Source organism: Coturnix japonica, chromosome 2 (assembly GCF_054131305.1).
Source record: "Coturnix japonica strain WE chromosome 2, WE-NBRP24, whole genome shotgun sequence".
Classification (NCBI taxonomy): Eukaryota; Metazoa; Chordata; class Aves; order Galliformes; family Phasianidae; genus Coturnix; species Coturnix japonica.
Genome location: NC_140664.1, coordinates 124,521,688 through 124,543,355, shown reverse-complemented (window position 1 = coordinate 124,543,355; position 21,668 = coordinate 124,521,688). Strand labels below are relative to the sequence as shown.

The 21,668-nt window shown below is 39.0% G+C and overlaps 1 protein-coding gene across 1 annotated transcript in view; it reads right to left on the bottom strand.

Annotated features, from left to right (window-relative positions):
• Positions 1-284: 284 nt before the first annotated feature.
• GPR158 (G protein-coupled receptor 158) overlaps positions 285-21,668 on the bottom strand; it is a 166,569-nt gene continuing 145,185 nt past the window's right edge. The window contains exons 8-11 of the mRNA XM_015853313.3: positions 12,406-12,544; positions 8,627-8,732; positions 6,188-6,334; positions 285-5,820 (exon numbers count right to left, since the gene is read on the bottom strand). Of these exons, the coding sequence (XP_015708799.2) occupies positions 4,378-5,820; positions 6,188-6,334; positions 8,627-8,732; positions 12,406-12,544 (1,835 nt within the window). The 3' untranslated portion in view covers positions 285-4,377. The remainder of the gene's footprint in view (positions 5,821-6,187; positions 6,335-8,626; positions 8,733-12,405; positions 12,545-21,668) is intronic.

Genomic DNA, 21,668 nt, shown 5'->3' with positions numbered 1-21,668 from the left:
TCACACAGCAGCCATTCCGTCTCTGATCATCTTTACCTTTCTATATGGTTTACATTTATCTATACACATTAGATGAGGAATCCACCCATGCAGACACACCACACAGGTGGCCTACAGACTTCTACAAGGACATCAAGAAATACCATCTATTTCCTAATCTTTTGTGCTGTGATCAGACCATTCTTGCTGTAAAACTCACTTTCAGCTTTTGATGCCTTATTAGTTTAGTCATCAGTAACAAATTCAGAAAATTCACAACCCAAAAGGCTGTAGACAGATTTCATATAAATGTGCTTTATTGCAGAGAAGTTACATTATTTACATGCTGCAACACATTACAACATAAATCTATCAAGTATTTCATGGTGGATGCTGTTGGTAGCCAGATAACATCGTTATAAGAATCACATTATAAAGTGAAGAGACTTACAGCTTTATGTACTCTACAGCTCGGAGTAGCTAAAATGTTAAAAGTCAAAAGGCAGTGTTTTCTCAGGCCTGCCTGTTGTCATAAGCATGCAAAAGCCTAAGGAGAGCAAATATAAAAGTATTGTCTGGTTTCAGGCCTATGATGCCACCAAAGCTGATGATAGGTGTGTACTGATTTTTATTTTGAAGCGTATAATCTTGCATAAATTATACAAGTCTAATAACGTTGGTATAAATTTATTTATAAACCATGGCTTAGAAATAAAGGAGAAATGCAGCTTGCACATGCATTCAAAAGGACAACCTAGCAAATGTTTGTGACCTTAGTGTTTATTACCTCTTCTCTTAACAGATCTGCTAGAAAATATCTTAATTCTAGAGTCACACTTCTCTTGGCTGAGTAATGACAATGAAACTCCAGAAAAAGACAACTAAGCAATCTAGCCAGTATGTGCTGGTGGAGAAAAATCTATGAAATACAGAACATTATTTATGTCTAACTTAGTATGTTTTCATTAAGCAGTGTTTCTAGCAGCATCATAGTGAAATATAGTAGTCGAGTGAAGTTTGGCCCCTCTTTCTTAAGTGCAAAATAATCTAAAGTACCAATTGAATCTGTAGCCTGGATATCAGGTGCTAAAGCTTTGTTGCTTTCTGAAGGAAAGTTCTCCAATTGTGTCAGTCAGGATGTATGACCACAACAAGCCTAAAGAACCGCAACAGCCATTTTTTAAGAAGTGAAGGAAGGGGTCAGGATAAAAGAAAACAAAACCAAACCAGAACACACAAGTGAGTGCTTTCACTGGTCAACCAGCCTTCATTCTGCTGCGGCTGGTGCAGCTGGGCTGAGTTAACCCAACTAAGGAGTGCACTTTGCTTCTGCATTTCCAATGAGGTTGTCTTTCAAAAGAAGGGAAAAACAAAATGAACAAGGAATCATAGACAGAGTGGTGGCTCAGACACAGCCATACACGAAGGGCTCAGTGCTGCAATGGACACAGCTGGGGCAGGTGTCCCCCAGATGCTGCACTGTACTCCAAGCAGCAGCCTCCTCCAGGTAAAGGAGGGAGGGCAGGACAAGTACAGGCGTCAGGACTGTCACCTGCTCCTTGTGAATGTCTGCCTCAAAGAGACAGTGAGGATGTACCAAAGTCTCCTTTCATGACCCTCTTATAGATACCCACTTCTAACCTCAATGCCTGGCTCCAACAAAGCGCTGCCTTCTGTTTGTAAGGACAACGTGCCATAAGCTGTCCACCTTCGCAGCTCACACCAACCACCTCCACTCACGAGTATGGTCACCATGCTCAGCAAGTTTAAGATGTGCATCTCTCTGGGGAGCATCAGTCCTGCACCTGCAGGACTCTTTGAAAGCATTCCCAGGATGGATTTCTTCCCATGCAGGGAAGTGTACAGGGAACTGTTCCAGCTGATCAAATCCTGCTGAAGTTGTTCTGTGAATGCCTGGGATGGGGAAGGGGGAATTTGGGCATGTGAGATCTGAACTCAGTCCTTTTGCAAAGTAAGTAGCAGGCTGGATTTGGGCTGCACATGCAACACCACCGGCACTGAGCGGGCAAAACGTGCACAGTTGGCCAAATCAGGGTCCTGGCAAGAAGACGTGTGTTGAAGGCAGAGACCAGATCTAGGCCGTAACTGCACCCTAGAAATGAAGGTTGGGAGATGCAGGACTGCCCAGGGGGCATGTCCCCATGGTGGAACTAGGCGCCATTCCACCTTGCCTGGTTGTGGCAGTTTGGCCACCATAACCTGGAGCTCAGAAGCTCTGAGCCTTGGCAGAATTTATGAGTGTTCAGATGTGTTCAGACAGCACCGAGACCTGAGCTGACTTGTTTCCAGCTGGCTCAGCATCTGTATGTTCCAGGTTTGGGCTTAGAAGAGGCAGTAGGAAGACCTGTCCTATCTGTCAGTGTAGACATGCCCATATTCTCCTGTCTTTTTCAAAGGACAAAAAAATGTCCTCCTTATCTAAGTCCCTCCAACCATCACGTTTTATCTTAAGCCACTTTTTCTATGATGCCACAAAGATCAGTTTATACTACATACGTGTATGTGCATGTGTGCATTAGATATGACATGTTAAATATATATTAAACATATATAAATATCTATTTTATATATATATTTTATATATATATATATTAAACAACACGTTCTGTTCAATCATCCTCATTTCATCTTCCATTGAATCCCATCACTTCTCTCAAATTGCACAAGTTCTTTAGGACTGAGCTGTCTTTATTGTGGAGTACTCTTTGTACAGCCAATTCCATTGAATAGCACTTCACTGGTACTAAATTTAGATGGGTAGGGGCGGAACCTAATTTTTATTATTAGTGGTACACAGATTCTCTATGATACCTCTTAGGCCCCAGTGGTGTATTGTGAGTGTTTTTGCACCAAGACTCATAGGTGTAAACGGGCCATCTTCGAATTAAGCTCAAATGCAAGATGATGGCTGTAGCCATTACTGAAAATCAGCGCTCTATTAAATAGTAACTGTTTCCATACATGTATGTGTAACTTAAAAAAAAAAAAAAAAAAAAGCATTTGGAGAGTGGGGGAGAGATGCCCACCATTTTCATTCCTACTGTCTCTTGCCACTGCCTATATGGGGAAGAGTAATACTTCGGACTTCTCTCCCCACTTGTGCATCTCCAAAAGCCAGATTCTGAAGGAGGTTTGCCAACAGAGATAAACAGTAAACTGTTGTTAGCTAGCTGATAAATTTCCCAGAGTTGTCCAGTTTTAGTAAATCAGGTCATCATTTCTGGGGTATATCCGTTGTCATTCTTGCCTGTCTCACGCAGCAGGATATGCTCAGTATGAAATACTGAACAAGATCACCCTCACGGATGTTTAGAGTTGGTATTCTGGTTTGTTCAGATTATGTTTTGCAATTTGTAACAAACAACAGATAAGTTGTCCTAAGACTTACCAGAATATGCAGCTAAGACGACTGGATTTCCACTAATAACAAAGTCTATGAGCATTAACAGGGAAGTGCATAACAAGTAACTTGCTGTGTATAAAACCCCTGAATAATACAGTATCAAACTATAAATTTAAATAACAGAGAGTAAAACAAGAAATGTCACTATATAAATCACAGGAAAGAAAAACAAAATCCCAAACCCCAAAGGAATTTCCCAATGAGAGTTACCGCTTCCATAGCCAGTGAAAGACTACTGTAATTCTATATATAAACAAAAAGTCTCTAGCAGGTATTTTAAGTTGCGATAAGAAGAAAGTATCTGCAGATTGCATAAATGTGTTGTTGTGTCACATAATATCAAAGGTATTTGCAAAAATTATACAATCTGGAATGCTTTAATATGAGACACAACAATGTACTTAACACACAGTAATAAGAAAATGAGAGCAACTGTTATATAAAATGTGTTTTTGGGATGCATTGAGTTAGCAGTGCTATCGAGATTAAATACGCAGAGTGAAAAGTCGTCGTTTTAAGAGCTGCTCATTGATACTCCTTCCTGCCATCAGGACATTTTCTACGCCCTACTTCTGTTGGATCCATAAAGTCCCAAGGGCAAGTTAAAGCCAGCTGTGACATTCAGAATTAATTCTGTTAAGATTTACAGTGTGCGTTTGTTACCAACTTTTGGTGCTTTGTTTATTTTTCTTTTAAAGGAGAAATGATTTCACAAAGGCAAGTTTCTCTCAATGACACAGTAAAATCCTTGGAGCAGGGACCGCATTCTGGGCACTGCTGATCACATTGTTGGCACTCAACAAATAAAAAATAACAATAATAATAATTTGCTTTGCTTAATTCCTACTTGTGCTGATTCCTTTGATTTAAGTGATGCTCCTTAGGAATTTTCAGATCCTTTTGGCCTAAGTTCCTTTTGTCTTTCCTGTTGTCTTTTTTCTCAGTGTTGCTACTTTCCTCAGCCCGAAAGCCTCTTATTTTCGAGGTGTTGCTGTTTTATTTGCACTTATAGCAGAGGTGTTCGATAAAGCTACACTTCTTTCTGCATTTGGTAAATCTGGTGTGTCAAACTCCCAAGGGCAGACTTCAGCTCGAGATGCTAAAGGTTGCTGCGAGAAACCACTTGGCTTACGGGAGTCAGAAAGCACATTTCCCTCAGATGAGGCAATCTTTTTCTGTTCCACCAATTTACTGACACTTTCTGCTGCTTTCTGTTGCAGCTCCTCGTGCTCCCCCCCACAAACATTGGGTGCATATCTGTTAACGCCCTCGCGCTTCAGCCCAGGGGAGCCCTGAGATTTGGAATTCAACTGTTTTTTATCATTCTCAAAAATGTGCTGCTCTTGCACCTCCCGAGTGCCCGCCTCCAACTTCTGTGGGCTCTGTTGATTTGACTGTTGGTAGCCCTCAGGCGTTTTCTGCTTATGATGAGATTTCCCCTTCGGCTGGGAAGGGTGATTTTTCTCTGCTTCTGAGGAAGCAATAGACACGTGTTTTTGAATCTTAGAGTCAGAAGGCACAGGACCAGGAGTTTGGTCATAGATCTCCCAAGGACAAACTTCTCCTATGTCGAAAGTGTCCTTGTGCAGAGACTTACCTGGACCTGTGTCTGGATTTGCAGGTGTTTGACTAACCCTTTGCTGCTTCATAATGCCAGATTTATGGGTTTTCTTTGTCTCCTCAGATTGGGTAGAGTTCTTTCGGTGAGAATCCTTGTGCTCCCCTTTGTCGGTGGCTGAGTGCTTTTTGCTGCCTTCCTTCCCTTTCTGCTGAGATTTCTGAGATTTAGCGCTTTCTTCTAGACTTTGCGTTTTACCCGTTAGTCCCAGAGTCTTTTCCTTGGCACTAGCAATAACACTGAGGGATTTCTGTAACACAGATGTTCTTGGATGCAGAGGCTTCTTATCTGCACTTAAGTTATGTGCACTTAGTGATTTGCACATCAAAGGGACTGATTCAGTGGAAACCGCTTCAACTTTTTCAGCTTTTTTGGTTAAATTGTTACCAGTTAAGGAATCCAGAAGTGAATTCTCAGCAGCTGTAACTTCTGTGCTTTCTGTTGTCATGCTATTGGGCTCTCCTGTTTGATCTCTGACATGATCGTAAGTGCTGTGGGACTTCTTCAATGAGAAGACTCTGTTTTTCAAAGTCTCTTCTTTTGGCTTTGCAGAACTTGTGGAATCTTGTGGAGTTTTTTTCAGTGTAGCTGTGTTTTTCACAGCACTGTGCTCCATCAGGTCCTTCTCATCCCTGGAGCACTGCCTAGTCACTGTCTCAGGGATTTCTGTAATACGCCTCATTATCGAGCGTCCCAAGCCCTTTTTAGAGCACCTTTTTTTCTGGAGATGTGGGTTATTAGCAATCATCTTTTTCCTTTTATAGATTTCAAGCTGGGCATACAGTTTCTTCAACTCATCCTGTAAAGCAAAGTACATAGCAGAAATAGAATGAACAGAGCAAAGCCAAACAGGCACCCCTAAAAATGACATTAATCTTATCTCACTTTTTTTACGAATTCTTGCATATGCCATTTCTCCATTTTTTTCCACATTAAGACTCCTCAGCCTCCAGCATGACTTTTACTGCAACTAGTAATGCAGCTTCTCCTTAGGCTGGTCAGTTCTTTCCAGGACATTTCACATGACCCATAAACATAATCACTGAGAGACTTAAGCTGACCTGTTTCATTTGGTATCTGCAAAAACCATTCAACCTGATTCAGAATTTACCAACACAGAAGAAATGCTTTTGAAAATAAATGATATTTGAATGAGTTGTATATACCCGAATATCTTCAGGATCCAAACTATGTTCGCTCCATGCTGAATTGATACTGCTGTTCAGATAGGATCCAGATCGACCCATATCAAGTTCATCTTCATAAGCTTCTGTAGCTATATCATCTCTTGGGTTATTGCTTGAATGTGAAAACTGCAGTAAGCATTGAGAAGAAAGACGTTGCTATTAGTGTACAGTAAAACTTTACAATAGTTTTCATTATAGAGTTGATCACAATGGATTTAGTATGATTTTCTAAACTCACTACCTATAGGCATCACTGGTGTCACTAGTGTCCTGTAGAAAATAAGTACTGTATGGAAGAACTAATATTAATGGCAGATTAACCACTAACCAAGGGTTCAGAAATCTGCATTAGAAAATTCCTTTGTACTTGTTCTGCCGCTTACTTGTGTCTTTTAACACTGCATTCACAATAGCTTGTATGGCAGGTTTTTGGGAATACACTTTCAGTATTTCCAACCAGGCTGCTAAAATCATATGACTACATTCCATATTTCATGCACTTGAATAATCCTGCTGAAAGTGATTCTCCTGTTTTGGATCCTGACCCTGAAAATGAATAGACAAACTGACAAAAAAAAAAAAAAAATTAATATTAAGCACTGGAAAGAGGGGTTGTGTCAGCTATTTTTTTATTCACATGGATTTTATTCACATGGAATCACTCATCTGTGATTCTGTTGCCATTGTAGTCATCTGCCTCAGGACTTTATGAATGGAACTAAACCTTGTGAATCTTCCCTGCACTCCCTGAATTCTTTGGAGTGCTGGAAGGAAAGTACAGAGATAATGAACTGAAAATGGAAACACAGATCCTTAGTTCTGAGTCAGTTTCAGAAAGGTTAGCAGATTTTCTAGGCTAGTCTGGGAAGGCATCTCTGAAGACATGTAATTAAGTTAATGGACAAAAACCAGAAAATTAATCTATTATTAAAGACTGGTAGAGTCATTAAAAAAACAGGGCTTTGCAGTGTTGAGGCTGCATCAGTGCTTCCTCTGGTTGTGAATGTTCAATATATGCATTTTTGAGAGTTTGTCAGAAAATCAGGAAAAGACAGAAACAGCACCTACATTAACCTGAACTTTTTAGCATTGTTCCTTCTCTGCAACTTTCACCATTACTGTTCCCTTTGATTATTGACCTTTTGATTAATGTTACAAGTCATTTCAAGAGCCATTATAAAGTCACTTGTTTTGCTGGAGCACTGCACAAGAAGAAACCTACATTCAGATCCTACAGACCGGTGTGAGAGACAGGTGGAGCTGACTGATGTATTGTCATTTTGTTCTGAAAGCTGTGCAGGGGTGCCCAAAGCTCATTCTGTTCTCTTCCCTCATCCTGTCATCTGCATCTTCTTGTGTCCTGCACATATTCATCATTTCTCCCTGCTGCTGGCACCGTAGCATAGACAGACTATTCGTGGTATGCAGGACTGTGATGTCGCCATGCTGCAGTCCATGGGGAGGAGCTTGCAGTGGGGCAGGAGGGCTGGGGGAGCTGCTGTCTTTGGGGACCCATGTGAAGCAGTGCCCAAAGGGTGGCCTCCATGGTACACAGCCATCTTGGAGCAGTGCCTGGAGGGCTGCAGCCAGTGGGAAGCCCATATAGGGCCAGTTCAGGAAGGACGGCATCCTGTGTGAGGGATGGCTCAGGGCCAGGGCGACCATGGAGGAGTGGCAAGACGAAGTGTCTTAGACCGATCACAGCCCCCTTTCCCTGATCCCCTGTGTAACATCCCATTTAGTCTGTTTTGTTTACTTTTAGTTTCTTGTCGCTCTGATCTAGTAATAAGTAATAAGTTAATCTTTCTATGCTGAGTCTGTTTTACCCATGATGATAAATGGTGAATCTCCCTGTTCTTATCTCAACCCCTGAGCACTTTTTCATCCTATTTTCTTCCCGTTTTCCTTTGAGGAGGGGGAGTGACAGAGCTGTGTGATGGAGCCCAGCTGCTCATCAGGGTGAAACATCCACACAGTGACAACTGCTGAGTTTAGGTCCATTTACTCCATCTCATGTCTTGTCTAAATTCCTGATCTCACTTTTATTTAATGGTCCAACCTAGGCCTTCACCCAAACTCTTTGATCTCAGGTAACACTGCCAGTGGCCCAGTCAAGCAAACATCTGAAATAGGGATTGTTAGGCGAGATCTTTTCCTTCTTGTATGAATCAAATCTATTTGTTTAGTTTAAATTGAAAATCACAGTCCTTTGAATCTATGGAATTTTGGAAACTGAAAGAAAGAACCTTTCAAAATGTGTGAGAGTTTATAAAAGAAAAAAAATACTGATATAATTTTAGGCATCACAGCCAAATTTACATCTTTCTTTTCTACCAGCTGCTTGCTACTTTTATACAGAATGTTTATGCGTGACAAAATTATCTTCCTGGTCTTGACAAAAGAAAAAGAACAGAATACCTTGGGGATCAGTAGTAGCCCAACAGTGACTGTCACAGTCAAGTGCGTGTGTGCAAAGAACAGCATCAGCATCCAGTCAGACTGAAGTCTTGAAACAAGAATGAATCTGAAAAAAGAATTGTGTTGCAATTCACTGTCTTTTGTCCAGTGCATTCGATTTGACATTTTGAATGTTCCTTAGGTTTCTTTTCATTGAAAGGCCAAGCACAACTGGTTTTGTTTTGCAGTGATTTCATACAGACTAACCATTCATTATATTCACATGCTCTACCTATATACCACAAATTCAGAACAATTCGGGAAAAAACCACAAAAACAACAACACAAGCCAAAACAAAGTATAAAAGTAACAGCACATCTTTGAGTCATTGCTCAGTTCAGTGTTCTCACTCTATTTAGCTGTGTTTGTTTTTTTTTCCAGGTATTGTAAATAGTCTTTGGCATGAACTGAGTTATGGCAGTTTGCATTAAGGATCTGAACTGCTGATTTTAGGTTAAGTAAGCACACGTACTATGGTAATTTGTAGTGCACTTTGTAAATAGGGGATGTCCAGAGATTGCAGCTACAGAGTGTGGCTGATAAGCCAAGAAAGAGAGAACAGAACTGACCTGCATTTCAAGGGGGAGCAAAGAAATGGTGTCGATTTCAGGACCATTCATGGCCCAAGAGTCCTGCAAACACTAGGAAATGGGTGGCTGAATTTCACAAATGAAGCAGTTCCTTGCTGAGCTTTCTAAAAGAGTGGTAGAGCAAGCACTGCAGTTAGAGCAGCTTGGCTTTTCTGCTTTAGTGAGCTCTCAAAGATACAAATGGTAAGCAGTGCAATGGATGAATGGATGTACCATTGGCTTGTAATCTGCAGGTTTATATAAATCATTCACATCAAAATGAGATTTGCAGCTTACCGAAGATCACAGATGCACATTTTGCAGAAGCTTTTGTTAACAGAAATAGTCTGGCATTAAAAATTGGCTTATATGCCACAATAATATATTAATCGTTTCTTGTTTATTACTTTGCAAATACAGTGTTTCATGAATACAATAAAATGTTTAAAATTCTTCTCTCTGACAATACAGCTGTTGCTGCTAAGGTGTGCAGGCAGATGATAAGGCTCAGGCCAAGGGTTCAGCTATCTGAACACAGGAACTATCAGTGATGACACAAGAGACTGCTGGATATAACAAACAGCAAAGCAAAAAGCTACACATAGTGCCGGAGGGATGGCAGGGCATCATCTTAAAGACAGCCAAGCTCCGCAGGTAATTAAGGGAGTGCTGTAGGCCCTTGAGTGAGCAGAACTTGTGAGGCCAGCAGTCCTGATGTAACTGTATTGGCAATAGTCTACAAGGCTGTGATTACCTTGGTTATGATATCAGAAATACCAGATTTGAATACAGATGTAGCAAAATCGGGACCAACAGTAATGAGAAAGTAGCAAAAGAGTGGGTTGTTTATGGCAGAGAATACAAGGACAGAGAAGGGCTAAGGCAGATGGATTAAGAATAATCACAGAAAATCATAGGAAGGGCCAATACAATGGTCTACTGGCATGTGAGCAAACTGTTACTAACAAAGCTCTGTGCCTATTATTATAGAGACAGAGTTTCTATTCAAATGAGATTTTTCCATCAAAATTTTTCTCGGTAATATAAGAGGAAGTGCAATGCAGAAAAGTAATACTATGCTGATCAGAAGGTAATCAAGAACCCTGTTTCTGGAATGGGAATCACACTTCTAAAGAACAAACATAAGCAATTCAAGGTTTTATTTGGTGCTCACATTAATCTTCTATGAGCTTCAGGAGTTTTCAGACTGGATGGCTGCAACATAATAGTATGTGTACTTCAAGACTACAGTGCTTTCATGACAATTCAGATATGTCATATAAATGTACATCTTACACTGCAGCTCCTTCAGCTCCTTGCAGAACTTGGCAGAGAAGACAGAAGCAAGAAAAAATGCATGTAAAGTGAACTTGAAACTCAGTTAAGACTTGTATATATGGATATGTACATCATCTCAGGAGGGTCTCTGTATTTCCAGTGCATTTTGTTCATTCCTATCTACAAAAAAAAAAAGCAAATTGTTTCTTTAGCAAATCAGCATGTAGCAGAAAGGGAAGCAATACAAAATGTACATTAAAAAATAAAAATAAAAAGAAGGGGGAACAAAATCAGCAGACCCCAGGCTGAAAGAACAGATAATGGGAAAGATCTAGTCCTTCCGTGCCTTCTTCGCCTAACTGCATTACACTTGTTCTAAGTGAAGGCTTAGGCAGAAGAAATCACTCCAGAATTCTTTGCTTGGTTAAGATCAGCCAGTGTGGGAACATTTCAGAAAGATGAAAAAAGTCTTTAAATTTGCTACTGAAAGCAAGCAAATCACTGGCATGATTAGAAACACCAAAGGGACCAGGTCTAAGAGAGAGGAGTCTCTCCTTTTTCTCATCTTTTCAAGGAAAATCCTTGGGGTTGGATGATTACTTTCATCCAGTTGTTAAAAGAAACAGCTCACAAAATACTTCTCCTAATGCATCTTCTGTATTTTCTACCATGGACCAAAGTATGGTTTAGAACATTAATTATTAAGGGAAAATTTTGACTGAAAGGCTACCATATGAGTTGTAGGCAATTCAAATGTACCCTAATAGTAGTAAGCAATTCAGAAGTACTGTGACTGAGCTTTACACCTACCCTGCCAAGAATGAAATGAAAAACATTTCAACCAAATAGAAATTTTAAAAACACTTTTTCATATGTTTGTGTTAGGGAGTAAACAAGGAGATTTTGAATGTGCACAGATGTCAAGATATGGGGCTAGGAGAAGATTAAGGAAAGAAAAAGTGGCAAGCCTGTGAAGTGTAGTGAGCTTTATATCCATGGCAGTGAAAAAGAGCACCTGACAGGAACTGAGATGAAACATTTCTTTTCCTTCTTTTGCTGGTGTTTACTCAGAGAAAAATGCTGCAGCACAGAAGGAAACATCAGGAAGGCAGAGAGAAATGGGAAATCCGATACAGACCTGGAAACTGAGAGGAGTATTTGAAGATTGTCAGCGGAGTGGTGTAAAAAAATAAATCAGAGTAGATAAGGTCTGTCAGGAGGCAAAGAAGGTGTAAGAATGTAATAAGTAAGTCATAAGAATCTCCTGGTGCATGAGCTATCTTGCTGTTCTGAATTCCTTATTACAAGATGCTCTGAGGAGCAGCTCTGGCAAACACCCGTATTTACTTGTTGCTATTCTGATAATTTACAAATATGAAACACTGAGCTCATTATAAGCTTTCAAAGAAATACATGCGTTTTATTGCTGTTACAGCATAACAGTTTTTAAGTCAGCATATAAAGCACCGTGCCTCATGCACAAACCAGTGCAATTATCTCAACATACAGCTGCACCTCACCAATCCATTACACATCAGGGCACGTTCATATAAATCAACATTCTTACCTGCTGCTTTTCTAGGGATACAAACCAGTGAGTGGTGTGTGAGTCAAAACTGACACTATTTCTCCTACCTCTAGTTTATCACGTGTACTGAACTTTGGACAAATAACTCATCAGCAAGCAATATGGAAAAAAAACAACCCTAAACATACATTATTAACAAGTTGATCATGTACATTCTTGAATTCTATGGGAATAGTTTTAAGTTTAGTAATTAATTAAATATGAGACTTTCCCTTATGCAGCCTATTCCATTTACCCATTTTACGTTGCACCATATGAAACCTGAAAGACAAATGATTAATTACTAGATCTACAGATCACTTGCCTAATTGTATGGAATATAGCAGAGATTATGAGCTCATTGTGAACTGCAACAGCCATATAACGTGGCTCATGAAATGCTGATGGGACTGTCCGCACTGCATAGCAGAGATAAACACCCCACAAGAGGAATAAAAATTCAGCTGTGAGAAGAACAAAAAGAAATAATTTGCAATTAGTTTTATAGATAAAAAAGGAAGGAAATATGAAGTACTACAGTATCTTCTGCACGTGTGAGTATCTATATAAAGACAGTATACACACATAAATGTATATATCTACACACATAGGCATTCAGACTCTTTCAGATACTGTTACTGTACATCATACATCTGCTTTTAATTTTAAACTCTGATTTCTTTCTACATCAGGAATCTTTGCACTTGTGGTGTTTCAGCTTTTCAATATAGAAACTTTTAAGGCAATATCAATTAATTTCTTCCTTGAGACAATGTCTAATAAGTGCTTGCTCATCTTTCAAACTGGTACTACAGAAGCTTGACGTTACTTAAAGTAACAAATACAATTACTTGTAGCTTTGGTTCTTGTTAGAGAGGCAGCTACTGGCACTGCTAAAGACTTCAAGTTTTTTAGTCAACATTTTCATTTCAAAGGTTTGTAACTCAGATAAAACAATCTATTTCGGGTTTAAAAATTTCCACTGTTCATGACAGTTAATTTTGCTGATGCCCATAATATTATGAGTCACTTCTGTGGGCCTAACATAATTATAACGAATGACGTGTTTCTCTCTGTTAGAAGAAAAATGAATAAAGGAAGAAAGGGTCAGCATCAGTTTAGACTATGCTGTTAGAGCTAAGTCATCTGCACCCACCAGTCCTCTGGCTGCAGGTTCCAGCAGACACTCTGCTTTGACATCATTTTGCTTTTGATACAACTGAAATCATGTCATGGCCACCTTGAAAAACCTCCCCTTGAAGGAAACAGACACAGCTCTGCCACATAGCAGGAATACAGCTGGCACCTTCATGCCTTGCCTTGCATTCTGGGCTGATGTGGCTGTAAATGGTTAAGCCTGAGAAGCAAAGCTCAGTTCTGTAAGAGACCCCTGCAATGTGCTCTGAGCCAGCTTCAGAAGTTGCGTGTAATCTTGTTGTTACTCACACACTGTTTTTGGCTCATTGAACTTTTGTAACTAATCCACTGACAGTTGTATTTTGTGGAAGGGTTAGGACTGAACTCACCTATGCTCAGACAGTGGTCTTCTTGCTGCCTATGTGCAAGCCATCACATCCTAACATGGCAAGATGTCATGTTTCTCCTTAGAACTGAAAGCATTCTGATGACCACCCCAAGTAGCTACATTACAGACATCTGGGTGTGTGAGTTGAACCCTACCTCAACTCCTCAGCTCTGAACTGAATCCAATCAGCTGCCTGCACTAAAGGAAAATTCCATGTTCAGCTTTTTGTTGATTTTTGAAATTCTGTGCTTTGTCACTGGGTCTTAAGTTACTACTGACTATATATAAAGATAGAAATAAATTAAATTAAAAATACAGGAAGATGTAATGTAATGTAAAATCAGTTACTTGTCATACTTCTTTTTGCAAATACATGTTCTGTTGTAACTAGAACAGGTGATAGGTGACTTTCCTCTATGAGAGCCATCAACCAATCATTACTGGTTTGGTTTGGATAAGTCTACAAATATCTGTGAACCCCTATAATCAACAGACTGAAATAAAATATCTGCACTGAATACCTCATGAGAGCAGGTCCTCCAGTTCCTCCTACCATTAACAGTCTGTAACTGCTATAAGATGCATACTTCATAGTGTCAGAGCATTTCAAAACTTCTAATATTTTCTATGTATAGAAGCTCTGCTACCACTGAATTATATGTATTATTCTAGTTTCTTAAAAACACCTACAAAGGAATTCTCTATCAAGCAATCTTGATCCTCAAGTTTTCTCCAAACAAGCTGAATACAGATTTTGCTTCAGCAAGACATCAGGCTCCTTTACAAATATTATCAGTTTTGTTTTTAAGTACACTTATCTTGCATATGCAGAATCATGGCACTGAAATGTACTGCTCTTCAAAGTAATGAAATGTATTGCTCTAATTGCTCCGTATTGATTTAAGAAGAAACTGAAAATAAGAAAATGCATTCACAGAATGCTAAAGCCAAATTACTGTATTTTACTGTCCTGTGTTCAATGGAAGCCCTTAATTCAGAAGGCATTCCCCAGAATTCACCACATGGCCTATTTTCTCTCATTCTGCCTTTCTTCCAAAGTGTATAATGGAATAAATAAATAAATAAAGGAATAGAGAAATTAGAAGTAGAGCTGCATAGTTAATATAAGAGCCAATTATAAAATAACAGGCACATACCCCCAAAGTATATGGTTCATTTTTCTCTCTCTTCTACAACCAAAGTGAGAAGAGTCCCAAGTCTCTTACTGATAGAAATGATTAGTTACCACTGCTAACAGATGCTGAAAGTTTGAAAATGTTGGGCTTTCAATGACATTAAAGTACATGTAGAAAACATGTGCTGAAAGCACTCTCTGTGTAAGAAGTGTGGCCCAAATTTTGCTTATTTTTACCATTAAAACAAGATCTGGTGCAACTTTGAATATTTACAAGAATATATACGTGCTTTTATCCAGACTGTAAAAAAATACAAAGATAGAACAGAAATGAAAATGAATAAGTTGTATACAGATAGTAAAGATAATTACAATAAACTGCAGTATGAATGAATGATCCTTGGATCTGATTAATTCTGCAAATTTCATAATTTGCAGTTTCATGATCATACTCCGAGTTCCTAAGACAGAAGAGGGTATTTCAAAGCATTAATATATTGGAGTATTTTTACTGTTCAATGAATAATGCTTTTATAAAAGCTTTATAGTTAGAGCAGAGAGGGCATTCCTGTATGTAGATAATAATTAGTGTGACATCTGGTATGTAATACAAATGGGAAGTAGCTTTAAAAACGCAAGGTAAAACAACAGAGTTACTATGGTTGCCAAAACCAATGCAACGATAATTTTGTTACTGATAAAAAACAGAACATATTAATTGAAAAACAATTTATTATCAAAACCACTAATTACACAGCTTAAATGTATTGTGTAGAAGTTGTGCCTGAAGGGGAAAATTGTATTTACATAATTAGATACATACTATTAGAGCATTTTGTAATGAAAATCTGAAGATACAAAAATTTGCTCTATTATTTTCCTATATAGTCTTTCTGATCTCTCAACATGAAACAAGCAAATATATTTACATATTTGTTATACGAAACACAGATGTAACTAACTTTAAGTTGATAGCTGGATAGATGGATAGTGAAATATGTAAGAGCAAAATCCTTAGGCGTGATTTATCTTTGATGTCTTTCTAGTTCTGTTCTTTGCAAAGACCAAAATGCCTAAGTCCTTCTAATATGTTTCATCCTAAGGCTTAAAAATTACCCCTTTTTACTTATTAAGCACAAGAAATGTCTTCTTCCGAAGAATGATGGGAATTCCTATGTGAGTGACTTGCCAACAGATATATGGACAGGGAATGGGAAGTAAAAAAAAAAATATATTAAAAGATTTGCAGTAGCTATTTTATAACTGTCCAAACCAGGCATTCAGATGGAAGCAAATCTCCGACAGACAAAAGACTAAGAAAAGAAACAACTGCTTTAGAGACATAGATGGATGGAGATATGAATGGAAGGTGAGATGTAAACACAACATGGCCTCAATATGCCATGTGCATAAATTAATTAATCTTTAAATGTATCTCTTGCAAGTTACTTTTTTTAAAATATAACATTTTATTTGATCTTTGCATTATCTAATCGACCTGCCTGGTTATTCTTTAGCATTTTAAAAATATGATCATTGCTTTTGTTTGTACTGTCCATCGTGTTAGAAAAGGGAGCATTTTGGAACACTTAGCTCCATTACCCACCACACTGGACCAGCCTGTACCCTATTACAACTAAGGGCAGTCCATGCCTGCCCAGCTGGGATCTGCCTGGGCCATTGTTCATACTCTGCACCTTCTGATAACGAGTGACAATGAGAAATCCACAGTACATGATACATATCTGTTGTGTAAAGAAAGACACACTCAGGTTGGTCTTCTTGACTCAAACTTCTTGAAGATCTGAGATAGTGTATTTATGTGCAGTTGTCTGCACTGTCAACTACTCTTTCATACAAGAATTTCATATAAGGCACAACTGTGTCCAGAGACAGACATGGAATCATAGGATTACAGAACACTGGAAGGGACATTAAGATCATCCCATTCCAACCTTCCCACTCTTTCAGGATTTAGATCATACCTTCCTGACACTTGAAAGGGCAAGGGAACAGCACCTAAAGATGGTGAAGGATGTAAAGGCAGTAAGGGTATGACATCAGGAAAGGTAAGAAAACATTCAGGAAAGCAAAAAATCATATAAGGAAACATGGGAAATCAATAAATATGACACTCAATTTTTTAGCAAGGTTTACACAATAACTCTTCTTTGAGGCCTTAGGAAATTCCTTCATCTTTACTTTTACAGCTTTTGCATCTCTAAAACTTGAACAGCTTTATATTATAACAACACGTGTGCAATTTTAAATTGCTCTTCTGTGTGTTATAATCTTCAATCAACCATATCATTTCTTGGGAGACCAGACTCATTTAATGCACATGACAGAGAAATTCCAGCGATAAATCAAGGTTGGTTAATAAAGAAAGATGTATAATTTGTTGCAAACAACATTTTAGATGCCTAGCGAACAAGACAAAATGTTGCAGGAGAAAAAAGGTCTTGAGCACATGCAGGAGAACTGAATTCTAACTTCGTACCTCAGAGCTCCTCTGCAAATGCAGAAGTCACCACTTAAGCCACGTTTCACAGACACAATCTCAGAACATGTTCTTCTTGCTAGCTGGGGACCAACCTAGAATTTTTTTTGTTGCAGTCTGCAGCAGAACTGAGCACACTGCTATTAAAGCCTGTTGACCACTCTCTTGTGCCCCATCATCCACTTCTGAGTAGGTGGAAGATGGAGAAGCAAGCTGAGTGTGGGACTGCTTCTCTTATATCTTAAAGAGGATGAAAGCAAAGGCCAACAGTATCCAAAATAGTTGAAGGATGGGAAAGACTTGAAGCCATACAAGAAATGGATTCTGCTGCCTAGACAAGAGGAAGTCATAGCATCTCCTAGCCTCTCCCAAAGCCTTCTCCTCCCACAGGTGGCTTGCAGAAGAATCTGAATACAGAATTTACTGATACACAAATGTGGCTGAGACAAGCTGTTACTGGTTTCCTTAGGAGAAACACTTTGTACAAACAGTGACTACAGAAGGGTTATCGGCTTTCGTCTGTGATGGGGCAGGTATAAAGAACAATGAATGTCGCTGCCGGGGGCACTGCAACTTGAACTGCTCAGACCAAGGGTTCCAACTACTTCTGAGAAAGGAAAACTGAAAAATGTTGACTGCTCATTATAAAAGAAGAAAGAAAAACAGAGCATTACTTTTGGGGGAAAATTTCACTTTCCATCACCCTTAAACATGCCTTATTTTAAATTAAATTGACAGATGTAGTTAATCCAAGATGAATGAATTGCCCCACTTCATTTAATCTTGTAGAGGAGACATTTCTAGTTGCCTTTGTTGCTCTTCCCTACACTTACTTAAGATTTACTTTGTTCTAGTGATGGGAGACTGAGATCGCACACATAATTGGTAATGGGGACTATGAAAGAGATGTACATGGCATGAAGAGCAGTGGGTTACAATAAAAAAAAAAGGGCAGTAGTGAAAGCTGCAGAAGGTTTCTTTGTAAAACAGGATTCACTTCCCATTTCTGCTGTAAAAACTTTAGACAGCCCTGGCTGCATCGCTTAGAGTAAGCCTTTCACAAGCAATCACTATTTTCACATTTTCTGAGAGTCTTAACATGAAAACTAAAGGCAGATCTTCACCAGTGTTGAATTCTAATAATTACCTTCTGGCTGGGCTTTCCACACAGAGAAGGCTATAAACACAGCTCAGAAGAATTAGTTCCCAGATGTCTCAAGAGAGCACTCAAAAGAGATAGCTGTTGCTGACAATTTTTGGCATTAATCTTTGTACATTCATGCTAAGGAGAACATGGTTCAAGAATGCCCATTTGGAAATTAACAATCTTCATTCACTGAATACTCTGAACAAAGTACTCTAAATATGGCATAGGACCACATCAAATGGGGATAACAAAAAGAAATAATAATCACTCATTCACGGAATGCAGCTGAGGGCCTGTACAAAACTTAATAAGGGGGTCTTTATGAGGCTGTGCCACAATGCCCTAACTCAGAACTTTAAGGGAACCCTTAATTCTCAATCTGTCAGAGCCGGTCCTGCCAATTCATATCCTCTTCAGATGCAAGGATTATATAGTTTAAATATTAACAAATGAACAGTGGGAGGAAACCCTTTTGGGAACAGAGACTAAAATACTCCTTTGTTCCTTTTCCTGGCTGAGGGCATTCCGTAATTATGACAGAGTTGTGTGTTTGAAATTCCCTTGATATCCAGAACCCAAAACCTGAACTCCCAAGTAGTGCAGCAGCTAAGCCAGAGGAGCACAGCTCCTGCCAGCTGGGAATCACACTTGTGCTTAGGAAAAACACCCAGCTGCATTTGTTTAAAACCTGCCTTTAACTTCTGGTTTAAATAAAATGTCAAAAAACACACACAGGATACACATGGGGATTTTTAAAAGATGAGAGCTTAAATGCTGTCCACATTGGGTAAAACTCTGGTCCTAATGAAGACAGGATCCTCCATGCACCAAGATTTTATCTCTATCTTTCTTGCCAGGGGCTCTGCACATTAAACTTATTTTGTTTTTCTTTTAGTGGTCATTTTTTTGAGTACTGCGCTTACATCTCTTTCACTTAGATGATTCTTCCCTCCAGGTAAAGAATAATAGTTTGATCTGTGACACCACAAGCCTTTGGTTACCACAAGTTTTTCAGCCATTTTATTCTAACTTGAAATCAGAAATCAGGCTGTGGCAGGTAGAGGTATAGGATTTATTCAAGCCATAACAGAAAGACTTTGATGATGAGCCTTTTCAGACCCTCAGGTCTTTCTCTAATATCTCAGCTTGAGATCCATGCCATGGCTTGTCTAGGAGATGGATCCCACAGCTCCAACAGTGGTGCACAAACACAATGGAAATGAAAGAATCCAGGCAAGTGTGAATTAGAATACCCACAAATATCCAACACCAAGGAAAGTACATAATAACTTACATTACGTTACACTGATAAGCATTTACTGAAGGCAAATTTCTCTCATCAGCATATCAGAGCAAAAAGACAGTGTTAAAAATGTTGACAACCTTTTATGTCTGAGTCCATACTATTCTCACAGAGCACCCTCTCAAACTTAATGGAAATGTAACTATAAAACATTCACTGCAATAAGAGTCTCAGGAGATAGAGACTAAGTAGGATGATTAGTATGGAAAATGCTTCATAAGTCCTAGCTCCAGTAATCTCTGGTAGCATAAAGGCTTCATCTCATTATGACTTTCTAACAGAGCCTTGTTAATTCTCACTTTGCTAATCTGTGACCTTGAAAATTCCATCTCTACATTTCAGTGAGACAACGCCAGAAGGGTGAAAAACAGTGAGGCATTGGAGCATTGGCTACAGGTGACAGAATATATTACAAAATATTAATTAGCTTTGTATAAAGTCCTGTGCCCAGCTACATTAAATTAATTAACAAATCTTTCACAAATTATCATCATACATTTTTATTTGCCAGTTTAAATCAAATATCATAATCTATCACATAACTTGCAGCATAAAATCCTTCAGAAGGCTGTTCCCAGTCAACTGCAGGAATGAAAGGGGTTCTGCATTATGTATATTTCTCCTGATAGCTCTTTGATATAGATTATCTAGCTTTGGAACTAGGTCCTCCTGGCTGTAAGCTTTTCAGACTCTATTAACAATAAACACCTTCAAGTGTACACAGACATACTGAAGACTTGCACAAATGTTTACAAGGTAGTTCGGGTGCACAAAAGGCCCGAACAAAGGAAATCACAACCAACTGTATTCAGGCTTGTGAGTTAGCTTTGTCTGTACTATGCTTGATTGCATTTTGAAAACAAAAAGAAACATTAAAAACCCCTCTAGATGTAAGTTTGTCTTAAAAAAACAATCTTTTCTATTTCCAACACGTCATTTAGTATCAAACAGTCATATTTAGCCATTAACATCTGAGTTGTTATTCAGTTCACTACCGCAGTTGTAAGATGAAGGGAATAAATACATTTGTTGGCCATTATGCAACAACTACTGGTATCAAAGTTTTAATAATCCTACCCTGTATTACTGGCTGTGATATGCAGTAAAATTTTCATCCAGAATGGATCAGTGAAGATGACACCATGTTGCACATTTAATTCTCATTTGTTATTAATTTTACATCATCTCTGGTGATAATACTGTTGTATTATGACAAAACAGAGTTCTATTTTCTTAGTATATCCCTCCAAAAGGGCCCAGATGGAGTCACATTTCAAGAAGTACTTGTGTTGGGGTGTTAAGTTGTCTTTGCAAGGATTTATGAGTGCATACAGTAGTTCTGAGTAGATGGAGTGTTCTAGAATAGCTGAGTTAGGCCTGTAGGTTAAGAGTTAGTGGGTGGGGATTTAGGTAGGTGTGTGTCTAGGTTGTCTCGCATGCATCGGGTTTTGCGTAGCGGGTGTACGCGTCTGCGTGGGATTTAGGATGGTATATAAGGTATGTGACGCAGCAATAAATTAAGAGAAGACATGATGGCATCCATGTTTGTGTCTCTCTCCCCCAGACAGTTCAGGTCCCGGGATAAGTCGGGTTAATTGGTGAATACGTCATACTTATTTATACTTCTCTTCACATTGTTTACCCATGAGAACATCCACAAATGAGGAGCAGTGTGCCTGAGAGATCTTATATGAAGGAGGGAAGAGCAGAGCACAGCACAGGGATGAGAGGGAATTGAGTAACTTAGAGCTGTGGAAAGTCCTTGGTGAAGTGGTTTGTCCTTTAAAATGTTGTGTGTTAATACACACTGGCATTCTGTACTCCACTCTCAGTGAAAATACTCCAAATATCACTGTTTGTTTCTATCCATCTTGCCTTCACTCCCATGTGAAATGCTTTATCTTCCCCTTATTTTCAGCAGCAGGTCTCTCGCGAAGGAAGGAAAGGGCAGAAAGATAAATACTTAGATAAGATTTCA